The sequence below is a fragment of the Hirsutella rhossiliensis genome (genome assembly GCF_020360975.1).
Source record: "Hirsutella rhossiliensis strain HR02 chromosome Unknown scaffold00002, whole genome shotgun sequence".
Lineage (NCBI taxonomy): Eukaryota > Fungi > Ascomycota > Sordariomycetes > Hypocreales > Ophiocordycipitaceae > Hirsutella > Hirsutella rhossiliensis.
The window spans coordinates 6,811,768-6,826,788 of record NW_025408668.1 but is presented as its reverse complement, the minus strand read 5'-3'; the positions used below and the strand labels follow the sequence as shown (position 1 = coordinate 6,826,788).

Genomic DNA, 15,021 nt, shown 5'->3' with positions numbered 1-15,021 from the left:
CGAGACTCGATATCGGGCAGCGTTGCGTCGAAATGGATCCGAAGCCGCTGATGGGTGCAGAACGGCACTTCACGTTGCGGAACGACGATGCTGTCCAGGGTTTGCTAGAATTAAATGCCGAATTGCTTTGCTACGGACATTTTTTAAGAAGGCTCCACGTTGATGATGGTGCGAAGCGTGCGAAGGGTATCGTCTGGTGATTTGGGCTGATCTGCCGTTGCCGGGGCGTCTCCTTGATACGGTTCAACTGTTTACTTGGACTCATGGTGCTGCGAGACGCAAGCCAATGGGCGAGCTTTGCTGTTTATCGATCCCTTGCCAGCTGCGAGCCACGTTGCCTGGGATATTTATTTACCTCGACGCGTAAACATCTTGTCTCTCCACCACCATCACCAAAGCTCAACCACCTGGCTGACTATCTCGCGGCTGCTTTACCCACAAGCGATGCACGGAATCTGACAATGAGCTCCAATACATCCATTCCAACTCTGGGTTACCTCTGAAAAGCAAAATGTCTATGCCTCGCGTGGTAAACAGCAGCCGTCCCAAAGAGGATTGCCTCGACGAGGACTACACTGACAGCAATGAGCAAGACCATGGCTCCGAGCCAACTCGAGGATGCCACGCATCATGACGGCAGCCAGGGGCGGTCTCGAATCCCCGGCTGTTCCAAGCCCAAGGGCCCCAAGGCATGGTCGATGACCAGGTCGATGATTGCGGCCTTTAACTCGATGCGAGGTTCTGGAAACATTGCAGATTCGAACTTGGTTCGTTGGGCCAATAAGAGCCAGCGCGGAGACGACAATGAGTTGCTCGGTGACCTCGACCAGTGAGTCTTGGTGTGTGCCTGCGGCTGGCTTCCATCATGGCTAACCAAGCTTGAAGTTTGCTTGCGCATGAGGCTGCATCCGCCGAGGAACGAATTCCCAATGCTGAAGCTGCTGGACGAGAGAAACGATTTGCTATTCTGCGCCCTGCATACGAACACCTCAACCCGCTCGCCTCTTCCGCGTCGTGCAAGTTATATCAAGGCAGTGACAATACTCTTGCTGGAAAGCCACAACGCATTGCGGAGGCTGCCAAGCACCACACTCATCAAGGACGGGGAGGCAGCCTGCGTTCCCTCGAGGAGCAGCCCGAGGATGTGTTTGAGCCTGAATGTCTCTCTGGTCCGGGGCTCTAGAACGGCCCGGACCAAGATGAAGCAGTCGTCTGGACCGGTAACTCAGGACCTCCCTCTGTTGGGAAGATGTGACCGCTGACCGGGACCAGAGCAATACGAAGTCTCTGATGGCGAGGGAGAACCGGAAGATGGCCGCATCTCCCCTTGTACCTTCAGACTCTGGGCCACTGAAGTCTCTGATGGCCAGAGGCGTGCCGAAGAGGCCAACGTGAACCCTCGGCCCTATGTTCATGCTCAGTCTGCGCGCTCCACTAGCCCGGGTAGTGAGGGTGAAGAGGCTGAGGACTTTTGCCCTCCTCTCGGTCAGTGCATATTCACCGCATCGCTAAGAAGCTTGAGCTGACAGGCACAGATCCGTGGGCCGCGTTTAGGATAGCTCTCTGGCAATACCAAGTCGAGGTCACTAATGGCCGGAGAGAATGTCCTGGCCGACGACAATCAGGCGCAGAGGGACAAGAGCTTGATAGCGATGACGACGATCTGCTCGACGGCCCTGGCCAAGTCGTATGCCTCAGCGATGTACACTTGCGCTCTTCATTCAAGGCCCCCTCTTGCAGCCGATGGCAAACTGACCGAGATTGTCTAGGAGGCCATCCGCGCCGCACTCGCGAGACACGACGCTCCGACTCATTTCGATGGCGTGCCCACCGATGCCATCGACGAGGAGCTCCGTCTGCGCTACCAGAGAGCCAAAGACGCTACATACTCGGTGACGCGCGCCGTCCAGGAGAAGTGGGCGGCGCAGGAGCGCATCGCCCTGCGCAGCGCGCAGGTCCAGTCCGTGGCCACGGCCATTGGCGTCATCCAGCAGCAGCAGGCGCAGCAGCAGGCGCGGCAACGCGAGAGGCGTCAGCGAAGGCGCCGCCGCGAGGAAATCTACCGCCATGTCGAGGAGCATCTCCGCGACGTGGCCGCCAAGGCTGACGAGGCAGAGTACCACGCCAGCAGACACTGGGCCGAGCTCGACCACTTGCTTGCCATGGAAGATCATGTGTGCGCCACGCTGCAACAGATGGCCCTCACGGTTGGCCTCGACGACGCCGTTGACCCGGACGAGATTGAGGCGCGGGTGGTGGAGATGGGCCAGCAGGCGGAAGCAGACGCTGTCGCCGACATGTCTGGCGACGAGGAAGACTGGATGTAACGAGACCGTCCCAGCTGAGATTGGAGGTTCGATCTGCGTTTGCGATGAAAGCGCAGACTCACACAAGGTGCGATGATGTAGGTGCGACTGGTGTCGTCCATCTCTGGTTGGAGGATTGGGTGATGTGATCTTATGTACAAGTATACGAATACACCCTGTCCAAACCGCACTTGTACAAAGACTTTTGCTCACCTGCCATGCAATAAAAAGAAAAAGAAAAGGCACATCATGAGAGGAGCATTATACATTCGACCCAACGCCGGCCTCCAAGATCCTGTAATAGTACACTCGCTGACGCCGTGACCTTGCGCACCGTTCTCCTTTGCACACGACGCGGGATGATGATGCCCAGAATTTCTAGCTGTTCTTGACGACGCCGACCTTTGCGGCGCGCAGGACGCGGCCGTTGAGCTTGAAGCCCTTTTGCTGGACGTGGAAGACGGTGTTGTTGTCTTTGTCCGGCTGGGGAGCCATGAAGGTGGCTTCGTGCTCGTTGGGGTCGAACTTGTCGCCTTGGGGGTCGAGCCGCTCGAGGCCGTGCTTGGCGAGGGTCTGCATGAGGATGGTCTCGGTCATCTTGAGGCCCTCGTGGAGGTTGACAAGGTCCTGGATGTCCTCGTTCTTGTCGGGCGTGGTGAGCTTGTTGGCCGGGACCGTGGTCAGAGCGCGGTCAAGGTTGTCGACGCTGTCGACGAGGTCCTTTGCGAACCTCTGGATGGCGAAGTCGCGAGCCGTCTTGACCTCGCGCTGAGTGCGATCTTGGAGGTTGCGGAAGTCGGCCACGGTCCGAAGGCACTTGTCCTGTTGCGCCGGCCTGTAAGCATCACGGGCCCGGGCCAGACGGCGTGGGAGGAGTTAAGAGCGAACCTTCCATTCCTTGGCCTCGTTCTCCTTGGCCTCGAGCGCCTTCTTGAGCTCCGACACGGCATCAGCCGCGCCGTCTTGCTCCTTGGCCTCGGCCTTGTCACTCTGGCCCTCGGTTGGTGTGGCCTGGGCGTCGCTGTACCATCTGGTTGCGGCGGGGCGAGCCGGCCTCAGCAGGAAAGCGGGCGAAGCTGTCTGCAGCTGTGGGCGAAGAGGAGGCTCGTTGGCCACCAGTCGGGGTATCGAGCGCAGAGCCCGGGACGAGGCAGAGAGGCCTTGTCGCAACATGGCGGAGGGATGTTGTTGTGCAGGAAGAATTGGGGTCTGCGCTGGGTATAATCAAGCTATTTCGTAGCCACGGTCAGAGCAGCTCCGATGAAATTTCATGGCTGCATCGCCGGGCCGGCTACGGGCGGCACGCACTCAAGCGGATCAACAATGGCCCGATGACGAGCTGGGGCCGGGAGCCACATCCGGGCTCCGGTTTTTCCGAAGGCAGTGGCTGACGCGAGCTCTGGACTGCTACCTAGAGAAGCAGCAGAGCAGCGAGGCTGAGGGAGAGCTCGCAGACGAACAGACCTCCATCCCCCCTCGCAACAGGAACCATAACCATCACCACAACCACAACAACGACGACGAGAGCAGCAGCAACCCCCCATATTTACCTCACCGGCCGTCTCCTGTCTTCACTTCCCCCTCCCGTCCTCCGTTTCGAGCCACAATGGCGGCGGGCGACTCCAGCCGGCTCCAAGAGGCCCAGAAGCTGGCCAAGACGGATCCCAGAAAGGCAGAGGCCGTCTACAAAGACATCACGTCTCACGCCCCGCAGGCCACCTCCGACGCCGCCACCCGAGAATATGAGTCGGCCTTGATAAGCCTCGGCGAGCTCTACAGGGACGAGAGGTCCGCTCTCTCCGCCGCTCGAATCAGGAGACAGGGAAAGCTGACTCGGCTCACAGGAAGACACAAGAGCTGGTCAATCTGGTGCGCGAGAGCCGCACCGTGTTCTCGTCGTTTGCAAAGGCAAAATCGTCCAAGCTCGGTTCGTATACGCGATGTCGCCCCCTTCAACGTGCTTGGCTAACCCGAGCCGCCCAGTTCGACAACTACTCGACCTCTTCAAGGACATACCCAACAGCACCGACATCGAGGCCTTCATCACAAAGGACTGCATAGAATGGGCCACGGCCGAGCGTCGCGCTTTCCAGCGCCAGGACCTCCAGGTCCGCCTCGTCGCCCTCTACATGACCAAGCAATCCTACTACGATGCCCTCACCCTCATCAACGGCCTCCTCCGCGAGCTCAAGCGTCTCGACGACAAGCTCCGTCTCGTCGAGGTCCAGCTGCTCGAGTCGCGTGTCTACCACGCCCTCGGCAACATCCCCAAGGCCCGCGCCGCCCTGACGACGGCCCGGACAAGCGCCGCCAGCGTCTACACCCCGCCCATGCTGCAGGCGAACCTCGACATGCAGAGCGGCATGCTCCACGCCGAGGACAAGGACTTCAACACAGCCTTTTCTTACTTTATCGAGGCCTTGGATGGCTACCACAGCCTCGACGAAAGCGTCAAGGCGCAGGCCGCCCTGCAGTACATGCTGCTCTGCAAAATCATGCTGAACCTGGTGGACGACGTCAACCAGCTCATGGCCTCGAAGCAGGCCGTAAAGTACGCGGGCAAGAATCTCGAGGCCATGAAGGCCATAGCCCGCGCACACTCGAACCGCTCCTTGGAGGAGTATGAGCGCGCCCTGTCGTCGTACCGCTATGAGCTTGGCAGCGACGCCTTCATCCGCAATCACCTCCGACGCCTCTACGACGCCATGCTGGAGCAGAACCTTATCAAGGTTATTGAGCCATTTTCGCGCGTTGAGATCGACCACATTGCCAAAATGGTTGGGCTTGACACTCAGCAGGTGGAGCGCAAGCTTTCCCAGATGATCCTCGACAAGGTCATCATCGGTGTTTTGGACCAGGGCGCCGGCTGCCTCATCATTTTTGACGAGACGCAGCGAGACGAGTCGTACGACGCCGCCCTGGCAACGATTGACAAGCTGAGCAACGTGGTGGATGTCCTCTACACGAACCAGGCCTCTCTGCTGGAATAGGAGGATGAAACGGGGCAGCGAGATCAAGTATTTGTAACCATACAATTGTAGATAAGGCACTCAAGAAGGATCCGCCTGAGGCTTGGAATCCGCGAGGCAAGCCCGCCGCCTGTTGTTTTGGTGCAATTGTATTGCCAAGAAAGACCCTTTTCAGGGCGTATGCAAGTTACAGAAGAAGAGAAGGACATGAAACACACCAACAGATATCCTGGCTAAGACAACGATACTAGAGTGGTATCTCTTTGAAAGCACAAGCCCTCGCAACCCGGGGAAACGCCAATCATGTCCGTCGTTTTTGGGCTTCTGTCTTTGGTCGATCCAAAATCGAGATATCACAGCTGGGGAATGACGAGAAAGAGAACCAGGGGTACAGCAGAAGATCCAAAAGTTCAAAAAGTCATCATCTTCAGTGAAACATGATTCGCGAAGGCCTGCCCAGCCCGGCTCTGCGCCGCCTCTCCTCGCCCAGGATCAGGGCAAAGAGCCGCTTGGCCAGGACGCCCTCGTCCCAGCCGCCGACGGCAGCCCTGAAGGCGTCGACGACGTCGAGGTGCCAGCGCTCCAGCCGCATGGCCTCGCCCTGGCTCTTGACCGTCTTGCCGAGGTAGCGGTCGGCGGCGGCATGATGATGCTGCTGCTGCTGCTGCTGCTGCTGCTGATGGCGGTGGTTGTGCGACGCCGGGGGAAATGGCGCGCGGCGGCGGAGCTGGAGCAGCTCGTCGAGCAGGAGCCAGTGGCGGCGCGTCCAGACAGTCTGCGAAAGGGGAGGCTCGGGCGTGTCCTCCTCGTCCCCCTCGACCTCCTGCTCGTTCTCTTCCTGCTTACCGAGCGGCGGCGCATCCGACATGGGGACATCCTCAACGTCGCCGATTTCCTCGTCCTCGGTCCCCACGGCGGGCGGCGGCGGAGCAAAGGCCGCGCGCGGCCGCGCCAGGGAGGCGAGGGAGGAGGCCGAGGCGATGGACAGGCGACGCTCGTGGCGGGCCCTGGCCTGCTCCGCGGGCGAGAGGACGCTGCTGGTAAAGTCGACGACGCGGCCCGGCGTGCGGGGCTTGAGCGGCGACCGCAGGCTCGACTTTGTCGGCGACGCGTCCTTGGGCGGCAGCGGGCGCAGCAGAGGGCGGGAAAGCCCGGGCGCTGGCGGCGGCGGTTGCGCGGCGCTGGCGTGCGACGTCTCCTGCTGCCACCGGTGGATGTCGGCGTGAGACAGCTGCATCCGGGGGGGTGTCGTCGCTGCCGAGCCCTGCTGCTGCTGCTGCTGCTGCTGTTGAGACAAGGACTGCGATGCAGCGCGCCGGCCCGACTGCCCGCTGGACGGCAGCGGCGTGACGCTTTGTTTCCGCCAAAGCCGCCGCTCAGGCGAAGCAGGAGACGGCGACGACGAGGCGTGCCCGCCGACGCTCTCCTCTGCCTCACTCGTACCAGCCGCCGCCGCCGCCGTTGCCGAGGAAGACAGCATACTGCTGCGGCGCCGCCCGCTCAGCGGCACGGGCGGAAACATGGAGCTCGTCGGCATGACCGGGGCGGCGGCACGCGCGACGGGCTCGGGCCGGCTGGGCGTCGTCGTCGCGGCGCCAAACATGGCCGTCGAGGCCTTTGCCGGGAGAAACTTGTGCGCCAGCATGCCGGGAATGGCAGCCGGGGAGGAGAAGAAGGACGACAGGTCGAAGCGACTGGCCTTGGAGGCAGACTCGGCGTCCTTCGCGGGCTCTCCCTGCTGCTGCTGCTGCTGCTGCTGCTGCCGCCTCTGAGCCACCAGAGAGTACTCGTCCGCCTCGCTGGCTTGCGAGCCTACGGGAGAAGGTTTCTTCTCAGGCAAGGCTGCTGGATCGCGAGGAGCGTTTGCCCTCTTGGCTGGAGAATCCAGCCCGCCAGCCCGCCCTCCAGCCCAGGTGCCTGATGCGACACCGCGACGATGGCCGTACGGGGCGACTCGCTTGCCGAATGGCTGCTGCCGGGTGACCCGCGGCGTCTCGCGTTGCGCCTCAAGCTCCCAAATGTCCGTCTCGTCGTCTCGCTCCTCAGTGCTGCCTCCTCCGCTACCCCCGTCCGTCGCCGGCGCCGGCGCCGCTCCGCCAAGCCGCCCGAGGGAGGGGACCGCTCCGGCGCTGGACGAGCGGCGAGCAGCTTCCTGCAACGAGTTGTCCCCTCTCAGCCCAGGACTTATGGGCCCCTCCCTGGCAATCCAGCTCATGGCGCCGTCGCTGTTCGGGGTGAAGCGCATGGAACTGCCCGGCGACCCCCTCACGGGCGAAAGGGCCTGCTCTGCCGGCACTCTCACGCCCAGTGCCTGCATGAAGTGAGTCTGGCCGGTGGTACTGTGGGACGCCGCGCCGAACGGATCCTCTCTGGCCGGGCTGCCAGAAGGCGCCCTGGCTTCTGCAAAGGTCAGCAACTGCTGAGGGCTTTTGCTCATGCGCCGGCTGGTCTGGCTGTTGAGGGACCCATTCCACGAGTCTCTGCTGCCGGAGCTCCGAAACGGACTCCCGAGCTGCTTCTCCCGGCCTTCGGGGGATGGCGGGTCCGACGTGATGCTCTGCAGAGCCCTGCCCGCCCGGACAATGGCAGATAGAGCCGGCCGGGCTGTCTTGTCGTGCCACGCTTCCTGCTGCACCGACTGCGGCTCCTGGAGGGGGGACGATATCTGGTGAACCGGCGTCGCCTCCACCGATTGCGTCGACGGCTCCGCGGCTTCCGGTGACTGGGACTGTTCGGGCTGCTCGGCCGCGTCGGACGGTTCCGGCACGCGCGCGTCAATGACTTCCGGCTCAGCTGGAGCTTCCGAGGGCGGCGCAGGTTTCGAAGATGTCCCGGATGCTTGATCAGACTTGGCCTGCTCCTCCGCATCTTGGAATTCAGGTTGTGGAGGTGTATCATCCGGCGTTGGCAAGCGTCCTGCCTCAGACCGGGCTGAACTGGCACTGGAGCCCAATGTTGGCGCTGGCTCGTCGAGGGCCGCTTCGTTCTCGCCCTGGACAGGTCCGCCATCCTCCTGTCGCAGTTGATCGTCGTCTTGTAGCAGGTCCGGACGTTCTTCTTCTTCCACTTCCTTATCCTCCACCTCTCTCCTTTCCTCTTCTTCATGTTCATCACCGTCGCCACCGTACGGTATTACAGTATTAGGCTGCCCCGGTGTCGCAGATATTAGAATCTCCTGTGGAATCTCGGAAAACGAGTCCTCATACGCATATGATGTCTCGCCATTGGAGCGACCAGACTCTATGCGCTGAGAGGTGGCGAGGAGATCCTCCTCGCTCATCTTGTCCGCACCAACTGCGGCAGATTCCTCCGCTTGCCTCGCTTTAAGCCTCAGGACTCGATGCCGGAGCGGCGAGGAGTCGGCGGCCTTGCGGGGGGTGCGCGACCACCTGGGACTCGGTCCCCGACTTTGGGATCTGGCGGCCGTCGCTCGAGTCGGTGTGGGTTCGTTGGAGGCCAGCTCGTCCTGGTCAGGATGCGACACGGCTTGCGCGGGTGTCGGTTGCGCAGAGGCGCATGATTCCGCCTCGACGTCCTCCGCACCACCCTCCTGCCTGAGAGATTCAAGTGTATTATTGATAATGAGACTCGTTTCTTCGCCCAGCTCCTCGTGCGCTGCAGGAGGAATGGAGCTCTTGAAGGCTCCCTGCAGCGAGGGTATAGAATCCATAAAAATCATGCTAAAGTCTTCTCCTTGCGCGATTGTATCGTCGGGTCGCCGCGGCGAAGTGGCGTTTACTGGCTCGTCGAGGGAGGATATGTCGCTTGCGGCGGGGGCGAAGTCGACATAGTCGCCGGCTGCTGAGGCTCCTCCATCAGAATCCAGCATGTCATCAGCATCTGGCTGCGGCGCTTCTTCGGGCGCGCCACGGGAGGGAGAAGGCGAAGACGGTGCCTGGGTGGGCAGAGCCGTGGCTCTTGGGGTATCCTCGTTCGATATGGTGGCCATCCAGATATCGGCGTCGTGGTCATCGTCGACGGGCGCAGGATCTGCAGGCGGGGAGGCTGATGGCAGTTTCCCGGGCGCTCCGACGAGGTCCATTCCGTCTTCGCTCGCAGTCGCAGATTGAGATGCCGATTGGGGCTGATCTCGGGCTTCCGGCTCCGCGAGCTCCTCCAGTTCCTCAGGAACTGTCGCCTGTCTTGTCCGTCGCTGCCGTTTCGTAGGCGAGGCCTTGGGTGTGGCTTCTGCTCCAGTCTCGAATGACGGCTCCGGGGCCTTTTTGTTCTTCGGCGGGCGACCGCGACGCGCCGACCTTGGCGTTGGCTGTACGCTGGATTGCGATTGCGCCTCGTCGGGCTCACGGCTTGTCTTGGCGAGTCGGGGACGGCGCGGGCTTCTCGTATCTGCTGGCGCGGCAGCCTTTCGCTTCGCGGCGCTGGGCATTGGCGTGCCGTTGACTTTCCGAGGCCGTCCCCTGCGCTTTGGCGTCGCGGCCGTGTCGTCGGCCGGACCGGGCTCATCCTCCTCGATGGAGGCTTGCAGGGGCACAGTGGTGGTGACGGCGCGCTGGTGGCGGCGGCGGGCGGCGGCGGGCGTAGAGGCGGGCGACTGGAAGAGCTTGCGACTGGTGCCGCGCGAAGGGCGGATAGCGGCGGCGGCGGCGGCGGCATCCGTCTCGACCGTGACCCATAGCTTCTGGGGGGAGCGATTATCGCCAACCTGGAGCTCGAACATCTGCTTCCGCGGCGAGCTGGTGACCGAGGCAAAGCGCTGGGACCGCAGACTACTGCGCGTGACGCGGCGCGACGACGGCGGCGGCAGCAGCTGCTCGGTGGCGTCGTTGAGGGGATCGGGCGACGACATGATGTCGGCGCTGGGCGTCGCCGGGTTTGCGAGGCTGTGCCAGCGGACGCTGAAGGACTCGGAGTACCGGGGCCGCGGCATCGATGGGCGGTGCTGGTGCAGGGCGGCTCGACATGGAATGGGGAGATGAGGATCCAAGACCCGTCGCAGGCTGTCGTCGTGGCAAATGGAGGAGCAAGGACGGCATAGGCATTGTTTACTTGGGTCCTGGCTGGGTCTAGCGCCAAGGGTCGACCCGTTGCTCCGCAGATCGACTCCCCGCTCCAGGGTAGGCAGCTCTCATGCGTTCCGATCTGCTGCGGTACGTACCCGCGCAGTCCAAGTCACATGCCAAACTCGGAGCGAACAGGGACGCGGGGATGACTTCAGGCCATTAAACAAGAAAAGTGGGACTGCTCTCGGCCGGCTTCAACAAGTCCCAGTCGATCCCACAACCCGCCGTCAGGGAACCTCGGCTCAAAGCCGCCCTGGAGCTTCCTTTCCTCCTGATCTCCCCTCATCCTCCCTTATCTAGTGTCATGAATCCATGATCAACTCGCCGACCTCATCGCCAAACCTCTTGCGCGCCGCCCGCCGGGACCCTTGCCTCGCTCTCCTCTACGAATAACAGCCGCCATGGCTCCCCAGACTCCCATCCCTCAGAACGACAACGTCGCCCACGCCCTCGCCGGCGCTGGCGGCGGCATTTTGTCCATGGCCTTGACGTATGTTGGATCGCATTCTTGCCTTTGCCGATGCCCCTTGTGCACCCGCCGAGAAAAAAGAGAGATATAGGCTCGCTAACGCGCCTTTCCCTGGTGTCCAGTTACCCCCTCATCACGCTGTCTACGCGCGCCCAGGTCGAGTCCAAAAAGGCCGACACGCGCTTCATCGCCGCCGTCCAGAGAATCATTGCTCGCGAGGGCGTCGCCGGCCTGTACTCGGGCATCAACTCGGCCCTCTTCGGCATCAGCGTCACAAACTTCGTCTACTACTACTGGTACGAGTGGACGCGCGCCTTCTTCGAAAAGGCCGCCCAGTCCGCCGGGCGCGCCAGCAAGAAGCTCACCACCGTCGAGTCTATGATGGCCGGCGCCCTTGCCGGCTCCGCCACTGTCATCATCACCAATCCCATCTGGGTCGTCAACACCAGGGTCACCACCCGCAAGCAAAACACAGAGGCAGACGTCGAGGCCGGCGTCCGGCCACGGGCAAAGGGCCCCTCCACCCTTGGTACCCTCATGTCCCTGCTCAAGCACGAAGGCCCCCAGGCCCTCTTCGCCGGCGTCATCCCGGCCCTAGTCCTCGTCATCAACCCCATCCTCCAATACACCCTCTTCGAGCAGATGAAGGACGCCGTGGAGAAGCGAAGAAAGGTGACGCCCGCCATCGCCTTCTTCCTCGGCGCGCTGGGCAAGCTCTTCGCCACCTCGGTGACGTACCCTTACATCACCGTCAAAAGTCAGATGCATGTCGCTGGCCAAAACGAAAAGAAGGAGGGCATGTCCCAGGCCCTGCGTCGCGTGATCAAGGAGGAGGGCTACGCTGGCCTCTACAAAGGTTAGAGCAGATCGAAAGTCTTGGCTGCCGGCATGGATTCTCACTAACATCACTTCAGGTATTGGCCCCAAGGTCACTCAAAGCGTGTTGACTGCGGCATTCTTGTTCGCGTTCAAGGATGTCCTTTATGAGCAGACGGTCAAGCTGCGCATGGCCGCTGCGCGCAGGCGCGTTGGTGCCTAGGCCGCTTCCACGCTAGAAGCCGGTTGAGTCGCCCCAGGCGCGAGAAGCAACCTGCGTGGGGACAACGGGCTTCGCCACGAGGCCAAAGTCAGATCGAATAAGAATGTAGTGCGAGTCGGCGGTGACGGGATGCCGTAGACGCGGGCACATGTACGATGGCCCATGGCCAATCACTCAGGTTACGGGAAAGTCAACAACACGAACGATGCATCTTGGTCTGTAGGCATGGACCGCAGATGACGGTTAGATACGTCTGAATCTGCATATCAGTATGCCATAGAATCAAATCCAAGCTGGCGTCCCAAGCCTCTTCTCTCGTACATGCTTGATCAACTATACAACCGGCACTATCTTCGGAACGATCCACCACTCGTGGTACGCGTTATCCGGGGTAGGTATCTCGGCCGTGATCTTGAGGCCGTCGCCGCCTGTCGATTTCTTGAGTAGGGCCTTGTGCACACAGGAAATTGCAATGCCGGTGGCGATGCTCGACCTGAGAGCGCTCTTCATCGCCGCGACCCATCGGTCGTGCGAGCCGACGGAGAAGGATTCCTTGGCGGACAGCTTGCTCAGCGTCTCGAAGCCCTTTTTGGCACCAGCCGCAGCCCTCTCGCCGTATTCCAGCAATTCTTCCGTCGTCGTTTCCGGCCGCGCCATGCCGGCCGTAAACTCGTCAAACGTCGGCGGCAAGGGGAAGCCGATGGAAGCAAAGGGCTTCATGCGAAGCGCAAATCGAAGTTCGTCGTTGCTATATGGTCGCGACAGAGCCTTGATAATATCCAGACGGTGCAGCGCAATGTACAGGCAGCACAGTGCATCGGACAGCTCCCACGTCACAGCGGCATCGAGCAGGGATAGCCGTGTATGGGCCAGCGATCGTTGCAGCTGTTCGCTCACCGACGAATATCCCTGCCCCGACTGCGATCGTGCCTCTTCGACGGCGTGGACGACAAATGACTTGATCCGCTCTGCGTGCTGGAGTCGGAATCTGGCCAGATAGTTGAGATACCAGTACATCCCGCCTAGCTCATCAGCTTGGTAAATCTCTAGCTCGAAGCCCAGCTGCACAATCAGCTCCATTTGACGTAGCTTGTAGAGATAGGACCAGGAAGACAACGGCAGAGAATAAGACTCGACGGCATCGTTGCCCATGGCTGACCGCTGCATCAGAGGCCGTTCGTTGGTCTTGGCCTGCAGGATCTGGTCAATGTCCTCGGCATCGACCTGGAGATTCTCCCAGTCTCGGATGATGTGGCAGAGCGTCCGCCGTACCCGACAGCGATTCTGACATGCCGTCCTCAGAATGTCGAGGAAAGGCTGCGCAGCTCGCTGTCTAAACAGTTCCATCTGCTGAGACATGACAAACCGCGCGTCCTGCGTGGCTTCGATCTCGTCGTTGTCCCGATCGAGCAGCGGGCTCGCTGGGAGTGTGATGATGGAGAAGTCGTCATCGAGCAGTTGACGGATGCTCATCGAGCCAAGTACTTCCATGGCATTGAATAGAAAGGTCTGCAACAAGGTCCTCACGTAGACCAAGGGTTGAGGCTTCTTGGCCTGGAAAGCAGTCACAAACGTCTGGATTCATGTTAGCGAGGCGGCGAAGAGTGGCCGCACAGAGCACCTACCTGAAGGCACTGGGAATCAGTGTATTCTAAAGCCCCGATAACCTCCAGGCCATCCTCGAAGAGGCGGGACAGGTGGCGGAATGCATCTTCGAAGCCGAGTTCCACGATGGGCCTTGGCGGCATCGTGCTGGCCAGCTTCCGTTGCAGCTTTGCGCTGAATGCCTCCTCGACCGGCTTTCCCAGCCGGTGACTCGACCATAGTTTAGGGAGCAGGTTCAATGCCTCTGCCCATGGGATTCTAGCCCGCTGCGGATCATTCATATGCTGGGGACATTCCGCCGCGGCCAGGAACACGTGTCTGAGTCTTAAGCGACTGATGAGAGCGCTCGTGACCTCGTCTCCAATGGCGTCTCTTTGCGAGGCGAGCAAATCTTCAGCATCTGTCAGGACCTGCCGGACAACATCCGTAGGGATCTTGCTAAGCAGGGAGCGACTGTATGTGTTGGTGACAAAATCCTCTTCCTGGACCCGAATCAGCGAGTTGCCGCCGCCAGTCCGGGGATGCAAATGCCCACCTCATAGAAATGCTCCGACTTGATTCGCTCGTTGACGTAGCCACACGCCTTGAGCATCCCTAAGCAATAAGCTCTCAGAACCTGCAGCATGGGCTGTTGGTTTGCATCGTCGTAGGCTCGTCGAACAAACTTTGCCTCATGTATGCTGAGGGGGTTGGGCATTAAGAGCGCCTCCACGTATACACTGGTGAACAAGGTCTGCGAGAGGGGGTATCCCATGTGCCAGGACATCTGGGGAGTATGAGTGCGTGCGTGACAGTTGCGCGAGCTTCTTGAGCTTACCTCGTGGCAGAGCAGCTGATCTATGATGCCGAGGACTTCCTCTGGGAGAAGCGGCCTTGAAACGTCGTAAAGCTCCTCGAACTCGTCGCCTGCTTTGACACAGCCGCTGTCCATCTTTGGATCCCCGATCTGTGACGCAGTGAGCGGCGTGATAGAGACAAGAAATAGCGCAGCACGAACCTCAAGAGCGGCGACCGAGTCAAAAAGCGTAAAGAATCCATCTTTAACGAGCTCTCCGGGGGTCAAGGCTGAAACGGCGTCAATTTAAGCTCCAGACGTCCTCGGGCTGCGTATTCACCGTCGACGGCCACGGAAAACTTGCTAGTAATGTCAACAGCGACTATGCCAGGGCATTTTAGGTCGGGCGGCGACGGCGGCGGCGTGGGAGACTCGGCATCCTGCCCCAGCGAGAGTCTGGCGATCTCTGCCTCTTGGATGAGCAATTTTGCCGGAAACGCGAGGAAATGATGGGATGCTTACCATCTGAAGCGCCGACCACATAGTCGGCCATTTCAGTTGCCGGCCAGCCAGGTTATATATCCTGCATGAGGTGATGCTTGGTGGTGATGGTGCGTGCGGACGAGCAACGGTTTAGATCGCTGGGTGGGCGTGAGTTGTGGAGGAGCCAAGAGCTCGTTTTTTTTGGCGGCACGAAGTAGCTGAGGAGCCACTAACTACAGCAACCACCACAGAAGGCGTCTGAATCCGCGGCTCTGAGAGCCTCCAAATCGACTTGTCATATGCCCATTGCGTGAAAAGCGATGCGTGTACTATACTTTGATATCCATGCTTATC

At 60.7% G+C, this 15,021-nt stretch overlaps 6 protein-coding genes across 6 annotated transcripts; 3 read left to right on the top strand and 3 right to left on the bottom strand.

Moving 5' to 3' along the window:
* Nucleotides 1-584: 584 nt before the first annotated feature.
* Nucleotides 585-2,327, top strand: HRG_02416 (uncharacterized protein; the record flags this gene model as incomplete). The annotated part of the gene is made up of 5 exons (XM_044860887.1): nucleotides 585-767; nucleotides 1,184-1,220; nucleotides 1,273-1,485; nucleotides 1,536-1,687; nucleotides 1,770-2,327. The coding sequence occupies 5 exons, from the start codon at nucleotides 585-587 to the stop codon at nucleotides 2,325-2,327; spliced, it is 1,143 nt and encodes a 380-aa protein (XP_044724520.1).
* A 357-nt stretch (nucleotides 2,328-2,684) lies between these two features.
* HRG_02415 (grpE domain-containing protein) lies at nucleotides 2,685-3,479 on the bottom strand (the record flags this gene model as incomplete). Its single annotated transcript, XM_044860886.1, has 2 exons — nucleotides 2,685-3,128; nucleotides 3,195-3,479. 2 exons carry the CDS (start codon nucleotides 3,477-3,479, stop codon nucleotides 2,685-2,687), a joined length of 729 nt encoding a protein of 242 aa, XP_044724519.1.
* Nucleotides 3,480-3,912: 433 nt separating this feature from the next.
* Nucleotides 3,913-5,296, top strand: HRG_02414 (PCI domain-containing protein; the record flags this gene model as incomplete). The annotated part of the gene is made up of 3 exons (XM_044860885.1): nucleotides 3,913-4,094; nucleotides 4,151-4,233; nucleotides 4,290-5,296. 3 exons carry the CDS (start codon nucleotides 3,913-3,915, stop codon nucleotides 5,294-5,296), a joined length of 1,272 nt encoding a protein of 423 aa, XP_044724518.1.
* A 1,811-nt stretch (nucleotides 5,297-7,107) lies between these two features.
* Nucleotides 7,108-10,163, bottom strand: HRG_02413 (uncharacterized protein; the record flags this gene model as incomplete). The annotated part of the gene is made up of 2 exons (XM_044860884.1): nucleotides 7,108-7,150; nucleotides 7,222-10,163. The coding sequence occupies 2 exons, from the start codon at nucleotides 10,161-10,163 to the stop codon at nucleotides 7,108-7,110; spliced, it is 2,985 nt and encodes a 994-aa protein (XP_044724517.1).
* A 534-nt stretch (nucleotides 10,164-10,697) lies between these two features.
* HRG_02412 (mitochondrial carrier protein) lies at nucleotides 10,698-11,804 on the top strand (the record flags this gene model as incomplete). Its single annotated transcript, XM_044860883.1, has 3 exons — nucleotides 10,698-10,786; nucleotides 10,888-11,621; nucleotides 11,680-11,804. 3 exons carry the CDS (start codon nucleotides 10,698-10,700, stop codon nucleotides 11,802-11,804), a joined length of 948 nt encoding a protein of 315 aa, XP_044724516.1.
* Nucleotides 11,805-12,137: 333 nt separating this feature from the next.
* On the bottom strand, nucleotides 12,138-14,737 carry HRG_02411 (mak10 subunit, natC n(alpha)-terminal acetyltransferase domain-containing protein; the record flags this gene model as incomplete). The annotated part of the gene is made up of 7 exons (XM_044860882.1): nucleotides 12,138-13,379; nucleotides 13,430-13,891; nucleotides 13,945-14,175; nucleotides 14,227-14,355; nucleotides 14,407-14,474; nucleotides 14,525-14,650; nucleotides 14,707-14,737. 7 exons carry the CDS (start codon nucleotides 14,735-14,737, stop codon nucleotides 12,138-12,140), a joined length of 2,289 nt encoding a protein of 762 aa, XP_044724515.1.
* Between the last annotated feature and the right edge of the window lie 284 nt (nucleotides 14,738-15,021).